Source organism: Candoia aspera, chromosome 9, assembly GCF_035149785.1.
Source record: "Candoia aspera isolate rCanAsp1 chromosome 9, rCanAsp1.hap2, whole genome shotgun sequence".
Lineage (NCBI taxonomy): Eukaryota > Metazoa > Chordata > Lepidosauria > Squamata > Boidae > Candoia > Candoia aspera.
In genome coordinates this window covers 11,636,189-11,655,687 of record NC_086161.1, presented here as the reverse complement: position 1 = coordinate 11,655,687, position 19,499 = coordinate 11,636,189, and the positions used below count along the sequence as shown (strand labels likewise).

The 19,499-nt window shown below is 44.8% G+C and overlaps 1 protein-coding gene across 2 annotated transcripts in view; it reads right to left on the bottom strand.

Moving 5' to 3' along the window:
* The window catches only part of SLC37A2 (solute carrier family 37 member 2), a 40,160-nt gene extending 20,972 nt beyond the window's left edge, over window positions 1-19,188 (bottom strand). For both annotated transcript variants that reach the window (XR_010068468.1, XM_063311078.1), the window contains exons 1-5: window positions 18,826-19,188; window positions 5,886-5,967; window positions 5,353-5,440; window positions 4,014-4,092; window positions 1,293-1,428 (exon numbers count right to left, since the gene is read on the bottom strand). Coding sequence is in view for 1 of the 2 variants with exons in the window: in XM_063311078.1 (XP_063167148.1) it covers window positions 1,293-1,428; window positions 4,014-4,092; window positions 5,353-5,440; window positions 5,886-5,967; window positions 18,826-18,884 (444 nt within the window). In the remaining variant the exon portion in view is untranslated. The remainder of the gene's footprint in view (window positions 1-1,292; window positions 1,429-4,013; window positions 4,093-5,352; window positions 5,441-5,885; window positions 5,968-18,825) is intronic.
* Window positions 19,189-19,499: the final 311 nt, after the last annotated feature.

The window sequence follows — 19,499 nt, the reverse complement described above, 5'->3', positions numbered from 1 at the left end:
GCCAGAGGGGAAGTGTGACAATTCCATGCCTAAAAAGGACTTATTTGAGGTTGGGGTCACCTATCCATGCTCAGCCTCAATAGGATTTGTTGGTTTGGGCTGGGTTTTCAATGCCATTGGCCTTTATCAACTCTAAGATAACCTACTACAGTGTCTGCCTGCCAAGCTTTACAAATAAAGGGAGCTTTGGGGACCTTGCCATGCTGGGCATCAGCAGCATCAGCAGCAGTTCTCTTCACTGGCCCCCTTGAGGCTGTGCATGTTGGCACAGGTCTTGGGGCCATGCAATCCAGGATGAGGCCCAGATAGATGGAGGCAAATGAGGGCATCATTGTAATGGGAAGAAGGAATAACCTTGAGGAACAAGAAGAAGAGTCTCAACCAAGACAACAGTCAGATAAAAGGAATCTGAGTCCTGGGCAAAAAATAGAGAAAGTGTCTCAGACATGACCCTCCCTAGTTCTCATGAAGATAAAGGAGAGAGGAGGGAAGCACATTTAGACTTGCAAGATTCTGTTACTGAAACCATATAATAACATAATATTAGCATTCGTAATGTTGGTTTCCTAGGCTGGTCTGCCTTGGAGGGCTGACATACAGGGAGGCAAGCCAGCAGCTGTCAGATGGAACAAGCAAGGGAAGAAGAAGGAAGTGAACAGATTGGAAATGGGGCCCCTCTGAACTATGACTCCTGCTGGCTTTCTTAATCTGTACTAGGACCCACCACTTTAGATTCTAACCATGCCCTGGAAGGTCAAGGGCAAACCACTGTTTTCCCAGGAAAATCATCCATGGGTCTGTATCCAAAAGTCTTCTGTTTCTGGCAGTCTTTAGATCAGTGTTTTTCAAACTTTGGCAACTTTAAGATGTGTGGACTTCACCTTCCCCAGCCAGAGTTTTGAGAATTGAAGTCCACACATCTTAAAGCTGCCAAGTTTGAAAAACACTGCTTTGGATGATCAGAAGATGCAAAAGGACTTCGTAAGAATGATAACACTGATGGCCACCAATCTCTGGTAGGAGACAGTACCGAAAAAGACAGTACCAAAAAAAGAAGACTGTGTCTTGAATGCTACACTTGTTTTAGCTCCTGATGGGAAATTGAAGCAGAGACCCTTGGTTACCTTGTGCTTTTTAAATGGTAGAAGGCAGAGAAGGCATGAATGGAGAACCTTGAATGAGAAATGCCTCCAGGTGCTGCTGCACAATTTTAGTAGGGCTGACCACAGCCTGCCCATTCCCATATAAAACGTGGAGATAACTTGGTTAGCAGATGTGATTGATGTCCATACCTGTACAAACACAAAGTACCATAATTGATGGATATTCCAGTAGTAGCCCAGTCCAAATAAGGAAGTAAACAAGCCACTCAGCAACATGCCTCCAGAGAGGTAGTAGCGCAGTGGAAGACGCTCACCAAAAATCCCACTGTGGAAGAATGGAACAGACAGCTTGTTAAACCACAGTTTCTTCTCTCATATCAATGCAAAATTATAGAATCCTGGAGTGGAGGGGGCTTTGGGAATCATCAGATCTGGGCCATACAGAGATTGGATTGACACTTCATGCAATGCCATGACTTATTTTAATCGTATTTATTGAAAACCCATAGAGACCTAGTTCTTACATTATTGGGAGCAACATTGTTTTACAAACCAAAAAAGTTGGGTTTACCTATTACACTAAGCCATCGCATGATTCATCTGATCTTGGCTTAGCATGATGTATGAACCGAGGTATGTTGGCTCTAAGACTTGGATTTGGGTTTTGAATGATAGGGGAATTTACTGTATTCAACTGTGTCATCTTTAGGAAGCCATGAACACAAGATGAGGTGTGAACCCAGACATTGCTGACCCCTGGCTTTGTTTGTGTGAGGCTGGCTCTCCACCCCTCCTTTAATGTCCCAGGCATTAGTTACCCAAAGTGATATTGTTTCTGCATGCAGAAGCTTGTTGCGCACATCATTCTTATGCAGATTTGTCTAAAATCTCTTAACCACATGCCCTAACTTCGCCTGTGCTTTCTTTCTATCTCTTCAGAACTAAAGCAAAGCAGTTTTGGCTTTGGCGTGAAAGAACTGGCCTTGTACACACAAATTAAAGTGGAGAGAAGGGAGGGAGGGAGGGGAGATGGAGGGAGACCCCAAAAGATGTTTTCAGACAAAACGAACATAAAAAACACAGCCCAATTTGTACTGCAGCTGCTGAGAATGGAACTGAGTTCGTTGTATACAATGCAGGCCTTCCATCTCTAAGCTGAAGAACCTTCTCTTTAACCTGCCTACACAATTGTGACGTATCAACAGCCTTGCAAATAACCCCTTGAAGCTCTTTAATAACTACTTAGGAGACCAAAAAATCTGTTTAGTTTTCAGTAAACAGAATCCATCATCTGGACAAGAGTCCTGTTGACATTTCAGGCTCTCCATTAGCCGATTTCTTATCTGCCAGCTATTGTAACCCCAGTTAAGGGAATTCTCTATCTCTGAACTACTTTCCTGCAGGGTTGAGAAGTGAGTTGATTGTTCCTGAATGTGGCCTGTAGTTGTATGTTTTGCCAGAGTAATCAAACATTATAGATATGTCCTAAGAGCACCTCGTGGATGACTGGCTGTTTTGAAACCATCAACTTGAGCTGCCAAGTGAAGGTGCCCAGTGGCTGACACTCTCCATGACAAATTGTTGAAGCTGTTGATTATGGAAAGGTCCTATCAGTAAAAGTCAACCAAGAGCCAATGTTGACTACAAATGACGCCAAAAGAAATGGTGGAACTATCAGTAAGAAACTGCCTTGCTAAAGCCAAGTCCAACACAGATGTCCTTATGAAGGAAAACACCATCCTGAGTGCAGACAGCCTCCAGACTCTACAGGTAAAATGTGGTTGTGCAGCAGTTGCTGGAAAGCAACAATAAGAAAGGGTCAGAAATCAATTCCCAGAAGCATTGGACTGCCCACTGCTGCCTTCCTCAATGTGACACCCACCTAGAGGGCACGTGGTTGGGCTGGTCCATTAGATGAAACAGGAATAGGACTAACTAGCTTCTCTAATCTAGCAGCATCCTTGTTTTTCCCCTTGCAGTTCTAAACAACACCTGGATGCTGGGACAGTAAAACAGGTGACATCATTTCAAAGTATAAGAAGAAAACAGACACCCCTCTTTCCTGCTTCTTGTTTTTTAAAGTTCCCTGGAATTAGAAAACTCGTCCATCTGCCTTTCCTGATTATGTGTGTATCTGTCTGTCTCTCTACTTTCAGAGCCATCCGTTCCTAACCACAGTGATGCCAAAATGATGAAACATGTGTCATGACATCACAAGACAAGCCCCACCCTGTCACAATGTCTCAATGCATGTTTAGTCCCTTGTCACCCCTTAGGAATGCCTACATCTCCTTTGCTTACTATGTGAGCATTTAACAACAGGGGGGTCCAAAGTGAGAGCTTTCATCCTACAACTTCTGCATACTACCAACACCTTTCTTCTACGGCATTGGCAACAGCTGAAACAGCTTCCCCAGTCCCAGTAAACCAGACTGGGAGACTCAGTCCAGTTCTTACTTACTGGATCCTATCATTTTGAATCACAGATGGAGATGTCATGTGACTAGGAAATCAGCCAGTTGCATAGTTCAGATCCTTACAGATCTGTTCTCCCTCTCCCTAATCCCAGCAAAACTGCAGCCTTATTGAGGAAGAGATCAAGGATGTACTTTGCTACCATAGTTCCAACATCTAAGTTGACTCCATCATAACAGAGGGGACTCTGATATTCCCACCTTGATTCTAATTGTGCAGAGGAACCAGATGCCCAATGAGGTCTGCAGTGAAAAACAAACTTGAGATGTACAATGAATGGTGCTGGTGGAAACTTTCTTTTTCTTTTTTCTTATCTCATGCCTTGATTCCTTTGTCTTACTACTCCTTACTGCTTTTCTGTGTTTTGCAGAGTGCTGCTTCCCCTGAAAGAAGAAAGCCTAACTCCATGTTGGCCATGTATGTAGGAATACATACCTGATATACATCCCAATAGCATAAGCAATCAAGAAAGCATTATCCAGGGCTCCAAACAGCTCCTTATAGTTATCCTGATCTGGAAAAAGATAGAGCATGGAGTGAGTTCAGGGTCTTCCACCAAACAGCTAAAGAAGCAATTTACACAGTTTTCAGAACTTGAAAAAGTGGTATTTGGAGGGGGAAAAAAATAAAGGAAAACCCTAGGAACAATGCTTGCTTCCCAAAGCATTGGCGAAAAGATAGGATAGAATTCCCATGAAGAAATGCATCAATAGAGTCCATGTGGTCCTTGGCTTTGTCTTCTAAAGTCTCATTCCCAACTTCAAACAAGCTTTTAAGCAGATTGATTTGTATCTGACTTCCCCCACTCTGGAGTCAGCGATAAACACTTGGCTGCTGAAAGACATCAGGTCAATCACCAACCTTTCCAGTTAAAAGGGATCAGAAGATGATGAGCCCTTTTAAAGATTCAGGATTTTAACATTCTTGGGGCTGTAGTTTAGTTTTATAGGATTTGCTTTCAGATTCCATTTGATTATAGTACTACTTGATTGGATGAAAAGCAATAATCAATCCTCACTTCAAATCCTGCGCAATATTAAGGTGGGGCCCAAATTGATGAGAATGACTCAAATCCGCTGCTTCCGAAGCCCTGGGTGAGCAGCACCAGAAGAAAGCTTTGTATCAAGTGATCTGTTTGAGATTGTATGTTCCTTGCAGGCGGCAACCTCCTCCTTTCTGGCCTAAACAACTCTGTGAAGGTGCTCAAATTGCTGATGACATGAAAGTGATTGTAATTACAAAAAAATGAAATGCTCGCTAATTTCCAGCCACCCAAAGTCACATAAAGAGAGCTCATTTTATGTGGCTCTCAACAATATTATAAAGCAGTCAAGGCTCAGATAAGTCATTGCATCAGAACACTTGGAAGGCCCTGTTTTGTTAAGTGGACTCTACTGGGATCAGTGCTTAAGGTGGCTATAAAGGCTTTCTGCTACAGCCCCAAAGCAAAAGTTGCTAGGAAGAAACCTTAGAATGCAAAACACCTCTCCAGGTTTTCAGGCAGGAGGAATAATAGCTTTGAAAATTATACTGAAAAGACAAGGAGTAGCAAATACCACCAGCCAAGGAAGAACAGGGCTTCTCTTCCTCCCCAGCCTATCTGGAAGTACCAGGATTGGACAGAATGCAGAAAAGATGCTCTCCCCTGAGCTACAAGCCCTCCCTATTTCCCAGCGCTTTAGTCTCTACATATCCAGCCTTCCTGTCCTATAGCAATTTGATGACCCAAGGTGATTCTGGTTTTGATGGGAAACAGATACCAAGAATATCTTACCAAAAGGCTTCCAGTCACACCACGTGGTGCTGTTGGACTCATTGTTTGAACTGGATCTCCGTGAAGAACAGTTATGATGCAGTTCGCTCTGACCAAAGAAAAAGACAGACACCAGATGATCATGATCATAATCATGGTCATAATCTGTAGTAATATCAGCTTTATTATGACATTGGCATGACTTTTAGGACAAATCTGTTAACAAGGAGTTTATAATCTGGAAAATGAGACAAGAGAGAAAGGGGAGGCACTGCTGAATACTTACTTGAAAGTAATACATACTCTATTCCAGTGTTTCTCAACTTTAGCAACTTTAAGGTGTGTGGACTTCAACTCCCAGAATTCCCCAGCCAGTATCACTGGCTGGGGAATTCTGGGAGTTGAAGTCCACACACCTTAAAGTTGCCAAGATTGAGAAACACTGATCTATTCAGTGAAGATTGTTGGCAAATACAGTAAAGGTCTTCATCCAAAAGTCTCCCATCCTTGCATGCCTAAAACAGTCTTGCACTCTGGGTTTTATTTATTCCTACCTTTACAATGCTAATGGGTTTCCGTGAGAGATGAAAAGTTGTGTAGCACAGGAATGTCAGCACCAGAATCAATCCCCGATACCTACAAAACAACATACATGAGGAAGAGGGGCAGATTACAGAAGGATGGAAATCAATGAATACTTCATAATAAGGCTGCCTCAATTCACAGAGGGCAGGAGTGTATAAATTGTGGGTCTCCTAAGACTTGGTCTGCCAAATCATAATTTTTAATGGGACAGAAGGGAGAATAAGTATTAAATGTTTGTCTTCATCTTCCCCAATTCTTTGTCCTGACTCCACCTACTTTTTGGAGTCTGGCTTTCAGCTCTCCACTCAAAATTGCGGCCCTTGGCCCCTTGAATGTTGGGCACCAATAAAGGACATGGCCAAGGTTCTCCAGAGTGTCTAATGCAGCATTTCATAACCTTGGCAACTTTAAGATGTGGATTTCAACTCCCAGAATTCCCCAGCTAGCTAGGCTGGCTGGGGAATTCTGGGAGTTGAAGTCCACACATTTTAAAGTTGCCAAGGTTGAGAAACACTGGTCTGATGCAAGTATTCCTTAGCAGAGGCATGTGGAGGATTAAGGTTTAACTAGCTGCCTAAATTGCTATAATAGTAAGATAGCTTGGGTCCAGATTCAATATGGCAATTTAGGGTGCCTCTACTGCTCTCCAAAGCATCCCAGGCATCGTATGCAAGTGAAAGTCTAGAGCTAAGTTGCTAAAAAACAGGGGACACGTTATTTGCTGTTCCTATTGGGAATTGGAAACTGTTCATGATCTAACTTCTAATGCATCTTTGCTGCCCTGAAGCAGGCCCTGGATTTTCCTTCAATTGTGCACCACAGGCAAAGTTCAGGGTGCAAGAACATGCCATTTTCAAGACCCTTGATATTGCCAATTATTCTTGAGGAACCTTTCTATAGTTTACCAACCACTCGCTCAGCATTTTGACACTGGGGAACCAAAGGCCTGACTTTGCTTAATCCATCTTCCTATGAAATAATTAAGTCCACAGCTACCAACAAGAATGAGGTTGGGAATCTCTGGCCCATGCTGTTAATCTGGCCTGCCAGGCTCGCACATCCAGCCTACAGGGCCTTGATTCTCCCACCCCACCTCACAAAAAACATGGTCCATAAGCCAATTCTTTAGAATTCAACATCAGAGGTCCACAGTTTGCTTATAACTTGCCCTGGAATGTCTTTCCTTACAGCCACTTTTTGACACAAAACAATTTATCTCAGGTTTATTTAAATCACAACTGGCTGAAAACAAACTACACAGCATTCCAAGTTTTGAACGTCCTCAAATAAAGCCACATCTACAAATATAGATCAGCATCCTTGTCACTTCCCTTATTTATTTATTTATTTATTTATTACTCAAATTTAGCTACCGCCCATCTCCCCCAGAAGAGGGACTCTGGGTGGTTTACAATAAAATCCCACATAAAACATAAACATTAAAATCACCTAAAACAATTATGATAAAACACAATAAATAATAAAATCCCAGAGAAATGTAAAATCCAGGCTGGTGGGAGGGACTCTAGGGTGCAAGCCATCCCCAAGAATGGTTATTCACTTTCCCGACCCAGGCGAGACGGCAAAACCAGGTGTTCAGGGCCTTCCAGAAGGTCAGGAGTGAAGGGGTCTGCCTCACTTCTGGGGGCAAGATATTCCAGAGAGCGGGGGCCACCACAGAGAAGGCCCGCTTCCTGGACCCCGCCAGATGAAATTCTCTTATGGACAGGGTCCGTAACATGCCCTTTCTGGATGATCGGGTGGGGTGGGTCAATGTAATGGGGATGAGACGGTCCCTCAGGTAACCTGGCCCCATGCCACGTAGGGCTTTAAAGGTAATAACCAACACCTTGAATTGGACCCAGAAGCAAACTGGCACCCAGTGCAGCTCGCACAGCAACGGTGTTATATGTGCCCACCTAGGTGCACCAAAAATAGCCCGCCCGGCTGCATTTTGAACCAGTTGAAGCTTCCGGATACTCTTCAGGGGTAGCCTCATGTAGAGCGCATTGCAGTATGGGAGATAACCAGGGCGTGAGTGACTGTTTGGAGGGCTTCACGATCCAGGAACGGGCGTAACTGGCGCACAATCCGAAGTTGCGCAAAGGCCCTCCTGGCCACAACTGCCACCTGCTCTTTGAGCAGGAGTCGTGAGTCCAGGAGAACCCCCAGATTACGCACTGAGTCTGTCTGGGGCAGCGCCACCCTATCCAGAACTAAAGATGACAGTTTCCCGGAAGATGAAGCCCCATCAACCCACAGCCACTCCGTTTTACCAGGGTTCAGTTGAAGCCTGTTGTTCCCCATCCAGACCCCCACAGCCCCCAGGCACTGAGAAAGGGCAGTCACTGCATCACTTACCTCACCCGGGATAGAGATGTATAATTGGGTATCATCAGCATACTGATGATACCTCAACCCATGGTGACAGATGATCTCACCCAGTGGTTTCATGTAGATGTTAAACAAGAGAGGAGAGAGAACCAAACCCTGCGGCACCCCACAATGGAGGGGTCGAGGGCCGGATCTCTCCTCTCCTATCACCACTGACTGGGACCGGCCCTGGAAGAAGGAGGTGAACCAGCGCAGAACTACGCCGCCCACCCCCAACTCCCTGAGCCGTCCCAAAAGGATACCATGGTCGATGGTATCGAAAGCCGCTGATAGGTCAAGGAGAGCAAGGATAGATGCACTGCCTCCATCCCACTCCCGCCAGAGATCATCCATAAGTGCGAACAATGCAGTTTCTGTCCCATATCCTGGCCTGAAACCTGACTGAAAGGGGTCCAGATAATCCGTTTCCTCCAGGACCCTCTGGAGTTGTAACGCCACCACCTTCTCAACCACCTTCCCTAAAAAGGGGAGGTGGGAGACTGGATGAAAATTGTCCAGCACACAAATTCCCTTACTTACAATCTTGCTAGCCACAGTGTGACTTCCTTACAATGATAAAAGATTTGGTAGCCTTGCCATGACAGAAGCAGGGGAAATTTTTAAAAGTTTTTTTTTGGGGGGTGGGGGGAATAACTAAATGCCCTTTCTTAGATTTTCTCCCTTCTAAGGATAAGAAATCTGGAATGCTCAGCATAGCACCACAGGCAGAACCACCCCAAAATATGTGTTTCTTCTTTGGATAGGACAGAGATACGGTTTGTATTTAAATTGCTTCCTTCACTACTGCTGGATTCAGACATAGGGGTTAAATAAGAATCCCTGGCTTATCCTTCAGTGTGACTGAGTCCATGTAAATGAGCTCAAAAATTGCTCTGCACGTAAAGAGGAGAGATTAAACAGTCCGCAAGCCAACTTGTCTGCCACTTCCTGTTTCTTTACAGAAGGAGCAACGCAATCTTTCCACTGTGAGGTCCTTGGTTAACCAAGCTGAGAGAACAGCAAGGATTCCATGGTTCAACCCTGAGCTACAGATATTCTCTTCCCCTGGAACATTTCCATTCTGCAAAGCAAGTAAGCATATTTTCAGAGTCACATGGGGAGCGACGATGGAAGTTAAACCATGCAAGGAAAGTTCGTTTTGGTCTTCTGCAGAAGCAGGAAGTGGCTTGTTCCTCCGTTCTCGGAGAAAACAGATCTCAGCCTCTTGTGAGCACTTCCTTATCAACTTTTTCAGCAAGATAACCAAGAGAATCTCTGAAAGTCAGACTCAGAGGAGCTTCACAGCAATATGCAAAAAAATTGTGCGGAGTTGTTTCTTCACCAGAGAGTGGCAATGGGATCTTTTCAAGTGGAAGGACAAATGGGAAAGCAGAAGTCAGCTTCCTGCATTTAAATGATCCTCTGCTCTGGATCATACTGTTGTTTTGTTTTGCTTTGCTCTGAAAATTGTGTTTTAAGATGTGGAAGTGCCTCTCATTTACATAGCCACTGTGTTTATGAAAGACTTCTGGATCTTAATACTGATCCTGACAGTTTATAGTGCTCAGTTCATTCAAAGTCCAAATTGTTGGAGCAGCGGGCAGCTTATGACCGCATTGGATTCACTACACATTTAAGAGTGTCTCTTGTTTCTGTGTTGGGGGGATTAATCCTACTTGGTCTTCTCAGGAAATTACAATCTTGGATCTCTTTCTTCTTGTTCCTATTGCTTTCAGTTCTGCTTTGAAGCCAAATTGAGGTATTAAAATAGATTCTGAAAATTAAAAAAAACCAGACAACTCTGTACAGAGCAAGAGATCTGGCTCAGGAAGGATGTGGGTCTTGTGTAGCAATGAAGTTGATACCCCTCCACCATCTATACCTTCACACAAAGCCTCAGAGCCTCCAGAAGTCACGCCCAACTGATAACTGTTATTCTGACTGAAGAGGAAAATTATTAAATGCATAGGATGCAATTGTATGGGCAGTATTTAATTACTTCAATTGTATTTATATGTGAACACCAATGAAATGAAATCAAATTTAGTTTTTATCCTGTCCCTCTCTACTTTGAGAGGCTACAGCCCCTGGATGGCACTTAAAGGTCACATGCAGGCCCCCCATGAAAACAAAGTTGCTATACCCGTACTATAACTTCATGCCAGGAAATTATTAAAACCCCACAGCTTAATAAACCGTGCTGAAAATGCAAATGAAGACTCGGCTCTCAAAACATCCACTACAGCAGTCAGCACTGAAATAGTCCAGCGTCTTGCTGGATGGGTGATGACCCAACCTGGTGCCCTCCAAAAGAATTGATCTCAAATCCCATCATCTCCAGCAATGGCCATGCTTCCTACAGATGATGGCCTTTCTATTACTACTTGCCTGGAATCTGGGAGAAGATCTGTTTAGGCCATCTTTTTAATAGTTCCAGGTTCAAAATTATTCCTGGCTAGTTTGGTTCTCCCTTTGTTATTTACTCATATAAGCCTTGTAGGAATCTAGGTCACCTTTACTGGGCCATCCTGCTGCCTCTGGCAATGGTTGTCAGAAGCACCAACAGCAATGCTCCATTCATAATTTCATAGCATGGCCAAAACTTTATTTCAGAACTTCAGATCCTCTGTGTGCCAAGTATTTTTCTGCACTCTTAAATACTGCATAAATACCTACTGACAGGGGGACTGTTGATGGAATCCCTTGAGGTCTATTTTCCTCTCTTTTTCCTATAATCTTGCCATACAGCATTGCCAGTTGTGTTCAACTAACTGGGGGGAAAAGAGATGCCACTGTAATGAAGAGAAACAGCTTTTTAAAAAAGGAGCTCCTTGATTGCAGAGGAAGCTTTTTAAAAAATTCAGTTGTTTGAAGCACGTGCACCAACAGTCTGTAATGGTCTGTGGGAATGACCTTGGGAGACAGGAGGAAGAGCCGCAGACTGGTCAACTGGCAGGTAAAAGATATCTCAGCCTATAGAAGGAGAGGAGACATGGGAAGGGTTTTTGAAGGGACCTTCCCTAGTGTTCTGGAGAGTAAAAGGAAAGGAGGGGAGAAATGCTTTCAGTCTTACAAGATTCTGTTAATGTAACCTTACAATAAAGATAGAGCTAGTGCTCCTGGTTGTGCTTCTTGTCTGGGCTACTTATAGAACTATAAGAGCTTCTATATAACTTTATATAGAGGTCACGAACACATTCATTACGCTTTATAGGAACAAAGCTACAGATAAGATTTTCCCATTTTGAAAAGAGATCTTCTTTCTTCCAGTAAATAGATGTATTTGAAACTGAGTATCATTTCAAAAATTCATCTTAAATTGCCTGATAATTTGATAAGAAAAGTAGTATGGTATTTAATTTAATTAATTGTAAAATTTCTATAACCTTCCTTGTGTCCTTGGAACATGAGACAGGTATCAAGAGAAATAATACATGAAACAATGAAAAACGTCCTTAAAGGCTTAAAACACAACCCACAAAAGCTTAAAATGCAAAATCAGTGGCTGATAATAAACGTATAATAGCAGCCAAATATGGAACATCTCCAAAAGGCAGAAACAAATTAAAACAGCATTCTAATAAGATTATGGTAAATGTTTTCCTAAAATGCATCACTCTGTATTATAAGAACCTTTATATTATGGAGCATTGCATGAAGGAGGAGATGTGTAAAAAAATAGTATTTTAGGGAAATATAGGCATAAAATGTCTATGTTGGTGAATATGACACAGGCAAAATTTGCACATTTTTAGGTGCACTGTAAATTTTCAGTGGACTTCTGACTGAATGCACAAGAAGCTGACAAGGCATGATAAAAAATTATTCATCCGTCTGTATATAATAGATGGGATCCTTAAGAGCAAATTTTGCTGGCAAGCTACTTTAAGAAGCAGGCTAGCAGTACCTTTTCCTTAGGAGGAATATCAAAGTAGGCCATTAGAAGCATGGGAAATTGAGAGGCAGTAACTGAATTCACACAGCAAGCTAGACCATCATGTGGTTTTTTGGTTTTGACTGAACATGCCAGTGAAACCACTGTGATTTGTAAACTGTTACTTACAGGTCAGCGAGCTTTGTGAATCAACAACTGTGGTTTATTTAACCAACCAGCTTTAAGAAAACTATGGCTTAATATAATGCATGACCCATTCAATGCTTGAAAATGCTACTTCTCTAAGATATGTCACTTTGCTGTTTCTCCGGTGCAGAGCTGCCAAAAGACTTGTGACATGAGATGTGATCTTTGTAATGCATAACTTGAAGATTTATCAGAGGTCTTACTTGATAGGTAATATCCAAGAAGAAAAAAATAATTTGTTGCTTTTCATTCAACTGTACACACCTTTAGCCATTATTTGGGGAAATGACTATCTTTATGTATCACTGAGCTCATGCCTTTGAAAGTCTGTAGACCAGTGTTTCTCAGCCTCAACCACCTTAAGATGGGTGGACTTCAACTCCCAGAATTCCTCAGCCAGCTAAGGTGCTGGGGATTTCTGGGAGTTGAAGTCCACCCATCTTAAGGTGGCCGAGGTTGAGAAACACTGCTGTAGACTTAAAAAACAGAGTAATTCATCCTGTGCTGCTGACCTTTAACTTCTTTTTGCTCAAATCTGTGTTATGTGAGGACAGCAGTAACTGGCACTTGGCAGAAAATGTGAGCTATGGAAATGTCATTATAGTTGGGTGGGAATGAGGAAATAAGCAGGAATACAAGGATGTACAGGAATCTCTCTGAAACCTTATTATATCTCTTTCCAATTGTGCCTTTGGCAATTAGGTCATTTGTGTTGCTTAATATGCTTATTGTGATATTCTCTTTAGCTATTCATGATATTTAAGGTAGAGATTCTTGAGCAGAAGGGAGAGGCTGGTTGCTCAGTTGCTGGTATCTCCAGTTGAAAAGATTTAATGAAAAATAATAAAAAGATGGTTTGAGAGCCTGAAGCTACTGCTGCTTGGAGTTGATAAAATGGATTAATAGGCTGGGGAGACAGTTGTCCCAAGACATGATAACTTTAACCATATTTGGTTGAATAAGCCAGAACTGTCCATTCATACAACACACTGCAACACCTTACAAAGCACAACAACTGGGTTCACACAGCACTAAGCATAAGCCAGGCAAACCACGTGTTGCCTTCAGTTAGTGGGTACAGATGGCCAGAGTTTTCTTTAACAGACACGAGCTCTTTTGCAATTGACAGTCTAATTATGCAGCTTTCTGTAAGGCAAAGGTAGGCTAGTGGGCCTTCTAGAAACCAGAATAACTGCATCACACACTAGCTTTCCTCATCCCCATTAGGTTAATAGGTTAATTAAGAGATGAGGGTGTGATGGAGTTACAGCCCAAGTTAATTGAATGGATCTAGGTTGGGACAAGAACTGTGCCAGATTGCTTTTAGTTGGTCCTGAAAAAATGGAGAAGATCAAATTTAGCTAGAAAAATCAAAGCTGGCTTTTCTTCACGTGCTCTACTGCAGTGGGGCCATACGCATTGCAGACGGGGGGAAGAAGGAGCAGCTGATGAAACACGTGTTGCAATACAAACTCTGTCCTTAGGCACTTGCATGTGGCATCGCCACACAAGTTTTGTCATTTTGGGGTCACTGGTTAGGAACGGACCTACAGTATCTGTGGACATCCTCTGAAGAACAGGACGAAGTAGGACTCAAATAATTCATTGCAGATATTAAAAGTATGGGAATGAATCTACAAGTTGCCACTATTCAAGGGTGTTGAACTTGAGCTCACAGAATTCCCATCGGTTTCCAGCAGTTTTGCTGGAAATTTTGGCAGATGGGGGAAAGTAATCGCAACAACAACCACCAAATTTCCTAACCTTCCTTTTCCCATTAATTGGAGCACCGAGAACAACTGCTAAAAATAAAGCCAAATTGTCTATTAAATGAGTCATTTCATGCCTGGAGCAACTGAGTCAAGCACAAGAAAGACAGAACTGGGTCTCACCATTGTGTTGGCAGCACTCACAAAGGGAGAAAAGGAGGAATAGCCTGCAGAGTTATTGCCTTTGCCGCCTGCTTAGAGCTTCTGGTTGGGCACTGTGCAAAACAGGATCTGAAGGAAAATAGACCTTTGGTCTAATTCAGCTTCCACACATCATCAAGTCTTGCTTAAGAGCAGCGCATGTGAATATACTGATAAGATGTGAGGGATCTAAATGCTTAAGATTGGCAGTGATCTTGAAAATCCAATTTGAGCCAGGAAGGTCTAGGATGACGCAAATGGGAGGGGCAGGTAGATGGAATTCCCAACGAAGTTTCAGTGCTGTTAGCTGTTATTCCCTGTTGACGGTGTGGCTCAGTGGCTGTTGATCGCATATCTGCCTCATGTTTCTGGGAACAGGAGTTGTGGCTCCCTCCAAATGAATATTTATATAAAAATAATTCCTGCATTACCGGCTCAAAATCTGAACAATGGGTTACACGATGACACGCTTAAGGAATTCTCTACAAGATAACTGTTTAACCCTGTGGCAACAAAATTATAAAGATGTGCAAGGTATATGCTCCTTGCAACTTGCTTGCTTACTAATCTCTTTAGAGGATTCCAAAGCAGAAGTTGCAAGTAGTAAGGATGACAGCAGCCAACAATGACAATGGAATTTAGTCTGCACCAAATAAACTATACCAATGCATAGAGAAAGAATGCAGACTGCCTGAAAGGAATCCGGTCTCTGAAATGAAATGATAGGTCATCATGGCAGACGATCTTTGGAGTAAGATCTTCATGTAGAAGATTTTTTTTTATAAGACTAACAAACTTTGGGCACTATGTAATTCTTGGCTTTGGAAGGGCTGATCAGTTCCTTCCATTCCTGCTTTTGGACACTCGTGTATCAATGGTTTCTAGTCTTAAGGATGTTATGCTACCTTTAGGATCAGAAAGACATTTTGACTCTAAATGATGGTCACTGGGGAAAAATGATGGGAGATCATTGTCTGTGGGCTTCTCAGGGGTATTTGGTTTGTTAGCATAGGAGACAGGTTGCTGAATTTGTAGGTAGACCATTAATCAGATCTAGCAAGGTTTTATTTAGCATGTTCCTAATTCCTAATATGAGAGCCAGTTTGGTGTAGTGGTTAAGGCATCAGGCTAGAAACTGGAAGACTGTGAGTTCTAGTCCCGCCTTAGGCACAAAACCAGCTAGGTGACCTTGGGCCAGTCACTGTCTCTCAGCCCTAGGAAGGAAGCAATGGAAAACTTCTTCTGAAAAATTTTGCTGAGAAAACTGCAGGGGCTTGTCCAGGCAGCCTCCAAGAATCAGACACAATTGAATGGATTTTAAAAATATATCCTAATATAAACAAGTTTGATTATGTATGGCTTCATTGTTTGGAGAAGGCCATGCCCAAGTCTTACAAGCACAACCTGCTCTCTTACTGGTGTGTGGGTGCTAGATCTGTTGACAACGAGAGAGTGTGAGATCAAATGGATGCCCTCTCTACAAATGCATACTCAAGTTAGCAACAGTTGCTCCCTTAGAAAAATCTACCACAAATGTCTGAGCGATTCCTTTTTCAATGTTTTGTCTGGGATTTCTCATTAGAAGCGTGATCTATTCACTCTATAAACAGCACCAGGGAAACATGGCCTGATTGCTCCACGCTGCTGTTCAGAAACGCTAGAGGAGGGACTTGTCAATCTTGTAAACACACAACTCTAGGCTGACCATATTTCCTTGAGAAAAAAAACAGGACATTGGGATGGCAAAATGGGAAGGGGTCAAACTTAGGTAATATTCCATATTCACGAAAAAGATGATAAAAAAAGTTATGTACAGTAAGCTGGGAAGGTGCAGGAGGGGGAGGTGTGGCAATGGTTGGGTCCAGAGAGGCTGGTGCAGGGTGGTGTTAAGCAGAGAGGTTGCAGGAGGGCTGAGGGTGGCGGCGAGCTGGGACGGGAGGACAGGAATGGAGGAATCTAGTGAACGGTTGTTCCCGACAACCTGTTCCTCTCTGGCGCGCCCTTTTATTTTATTTTCTTCCCGCCATTTTGGCCTGAGAGCCAATCAGCTTCTTTTCTGCTGGGCGCGCTTTTCCGACCATCTTCCACTGCACTGATTGGCGGCAGCGACTCTTCCTCTTGCTCACCGCCAATCAGCTGTTCCTGCGGTTCCCGCTGTAGGTTTCCCGCCGGATTGAGAACTACTGCCAGTGGGTAAGTCAGCCTCCTTTTCAATTTCAATTTCAATTTTTTCCCGCTTTTCCCAATAACAGCTGCAACGTTTTTAAAAAATGGGACAGAATTGACATTTATATGAAAACAACGGGACGGTCGGGAAATGTTAAAAAAACGGGACTGTCCCATTCAAAATGGGATGTATGGTCAGCCTACACAACTCAGAACTGCGGCATGTAGGCAAACCTGGAACAATTCAGTCTCAGAAGACAAGTATAATTTCCATTTCAATTGCTTACTGATACAGATCATCATCACTGTGTTTGGGGTAATCAAATGGAGAGATGTGATATCTTCAGACAACTAATGTAATATCCCCAAGCTCAATCAAATAAACCACAATAACCTCTTCCAGTCCAGGGCACACAAACCCAGAATGTATTTTCCTTGTGACACCTGCAGAAACTAGGTAAAACTTAGCTGACCCAGGAATAGCAAACAGAGTTGATTTTATAGAAGTTTTAGGCACTCAGGGGAACTAAGTAAAGATAGGTTTTGATGCCATGCTGTTGGAAATGGCAAAAAGGTAACGAGGGAAGAAAGAATGGGCATTATTGTTGCCAAGAACATGAAAGCAAGACAGAATGGTACTTCTTATGCTTTGTGGACAAACCAGCAAAGATGTTAATCAGGTCAAGACAGATCTGAATGGAAATAAAAAATCATTTAGGATCACGGAGCAAAACAATCCTTATCCACAAGATTCAATTGCTGCTCACTTGGGGACCTTTTCAGCATAATGATTTGCACCCACCCAGTCATTTGGAATCATTTCCAAACATGTGAGAAACGACATACTGAAAAGGCAACTCTCTTATATTCTGAAGGAAAACACTAACATGAATTTTACGATCTGGTTGCAGATCTTTCCTATAAAACCTGATGTAGCACAGACCTTGCGTTCCCTACCATTCCACGGTTTTCCTGCCGCTCAGCTAGCAGTGAGTGAAGAAAAAGTAAGGGCCACAAAGAGGTCCCCCCAAAAAGAAGGGACTGTCTCTTGGGCTAGGAGATTCCCCACTCCTGCTGTAGACAAAGAAGTTAACAATATGGGCTGCATATTCAATAAATGAGATATGGAGTTAATTTCCACACAGAATGCATGTTGCCCCTTAAGGAATACCATTAGGGAAGATTCAAACCCATCCATCTGGCTCCTAGTGAACACTGCAGCTCAACTTCTGCTGTTGGAACTTTTGCATTATGGCAGATTATGGTTTCCATGGAAGCTGGCATCACTATTTGCCTTGGACATGGCAGGGATTGAACATGGAGCCTTGCATCTATTCTAGCACTGATCCATGGTTGCCCATCTGGTGTATTGGGACTGGAACTCCCACAGTTCCCAGCCTGGAAGATACCTGGACCTTTGAGGACTAGTCCCAACTCACCTTGGAGACCTAGATTAGGAAAGGCTGCCCTATTTTTTTCTCTCCAAGAGAAAAAGCATGTGAAAGCAGATGCCAGATAGCCAACTGGTTGCCTTTCAATAATATTATATGATGTAACAATAATAATACGCCTACCAAAATTGTAGTAACTCCACACTGCCCTAGTCTGATTCCACAGAGCCACAAGAAACTGCCCTATTCCAAGGCAGAACCTTGAACTCAGGGCAGCTGACTCCTAGCTGGACCCACTGAATGGATCTCAGAGTGAAAGTAAGGACTTCTGATTCTCTCCCCATTGTACCCCAAAGAAGAAACCACAGGATACCCAGGAATGGATTCTCCTCTAGAGAGACTGCAAGCTGCCTTGGATTCCAGATCCTTTCATTCTAAGGGCATGAGTGGATCCTTAACGGGGAGGTTCTGGATCTCAGAATTCTTAAGGACAAGGGTAGGGGAAGCAGAGCCAGGGAGCCGCAGGCTTGCCCGCCCGTCCCCCTCGCCTACGCCCGCAGCTCCTCTGCCGGCTCTCAGCCGCGCAGCTGCCCCCGCGCCCGCCGACGTGGCCCGGGGCGAGCCGGCCGGGCATCTCTGGCACGTGCCCGCTGCTGAGCTGCACGCGGCCCGCCCTAGGCTCTTCGCTCCCGCCTCGCAGCTGCACGCAGACGGGCTCGGTTCCCGCGAGCAGCCCTTTGTTCGAGCCGGGGACAAAAGAGAGCGGGATGACTCGGGCCGGGCGACCACGGCAGGCCCAGCAGAGGACGAGGGGGCCCGCCAGCCTGCCTCCCTCCCCTGCTCCGACGCTCGCCGGCTGGCGCCACCCCCCACCCCCACCCCCGCCGAGAAACCGGCGGCGAGCTTCGACCGTGCTGCCGGGGCCCGAAGACTCGGGGCGCGCTCCGGCGGCCAGCGGCGAGCCCTCCCCGCGCGGGCCCCTTCTTACCAGCTGTCCCTGGAGAAGGAGCGCAGGAAGCGGATGCCCGGCGCAGGGATGGCCCGCATGGTCGCTGATGGGGGCCCGGGCGAGGAGCGGGGCGAAGCAAGAGCCGGCCGGCCGGCTGGCTGGTGGCTGGCGCGGGTAGCGGCCGCGCGCGGTTCTCTCGGAGCGGGATGCGGGCGATCGGGCCGACTCCTGCTTAGTTCCGGCGTGGGTGGCGGCTGGCGCTGCCTCGGGCTGGGTCCCGGCTGGCATTTAAATGCCCCGACGGAGGCCAGCCGCCGGGCACACGCCGGTGATTCAAGGCCGCTTCCCCGCCCCGACGCGGGCGGGCCGGGGCGAGAGGGGGAACTGCCCGCCTGTGCTGCGCCTCCCTCCCCTCCCCTCCCGGGCCGCTGGCCGAGCCCGAGTCACGTTTCGGGGTGAGCAGCCCGTGCGCCGCCGCCAAACTTTTCCTCGGGGCTGGCGGCGCTGGGCTTCCACCTGGGCAGGAGGACCGAAGACGCCACCGCCTTCTGCCCGCGGAGCCTGGTGGCCGTTTTGCTCCGGGTAGGCTGGGTCGCCAGCATCACCTGGTTGAGTGGAGCCTTTGAAGGTGGGGTCACCACGGGACTTCTCTTGATTCGGTGGTTAGTCCAGCGCCACGGAAGTCCATGGGTACCAAACCCCAATAGCAATTG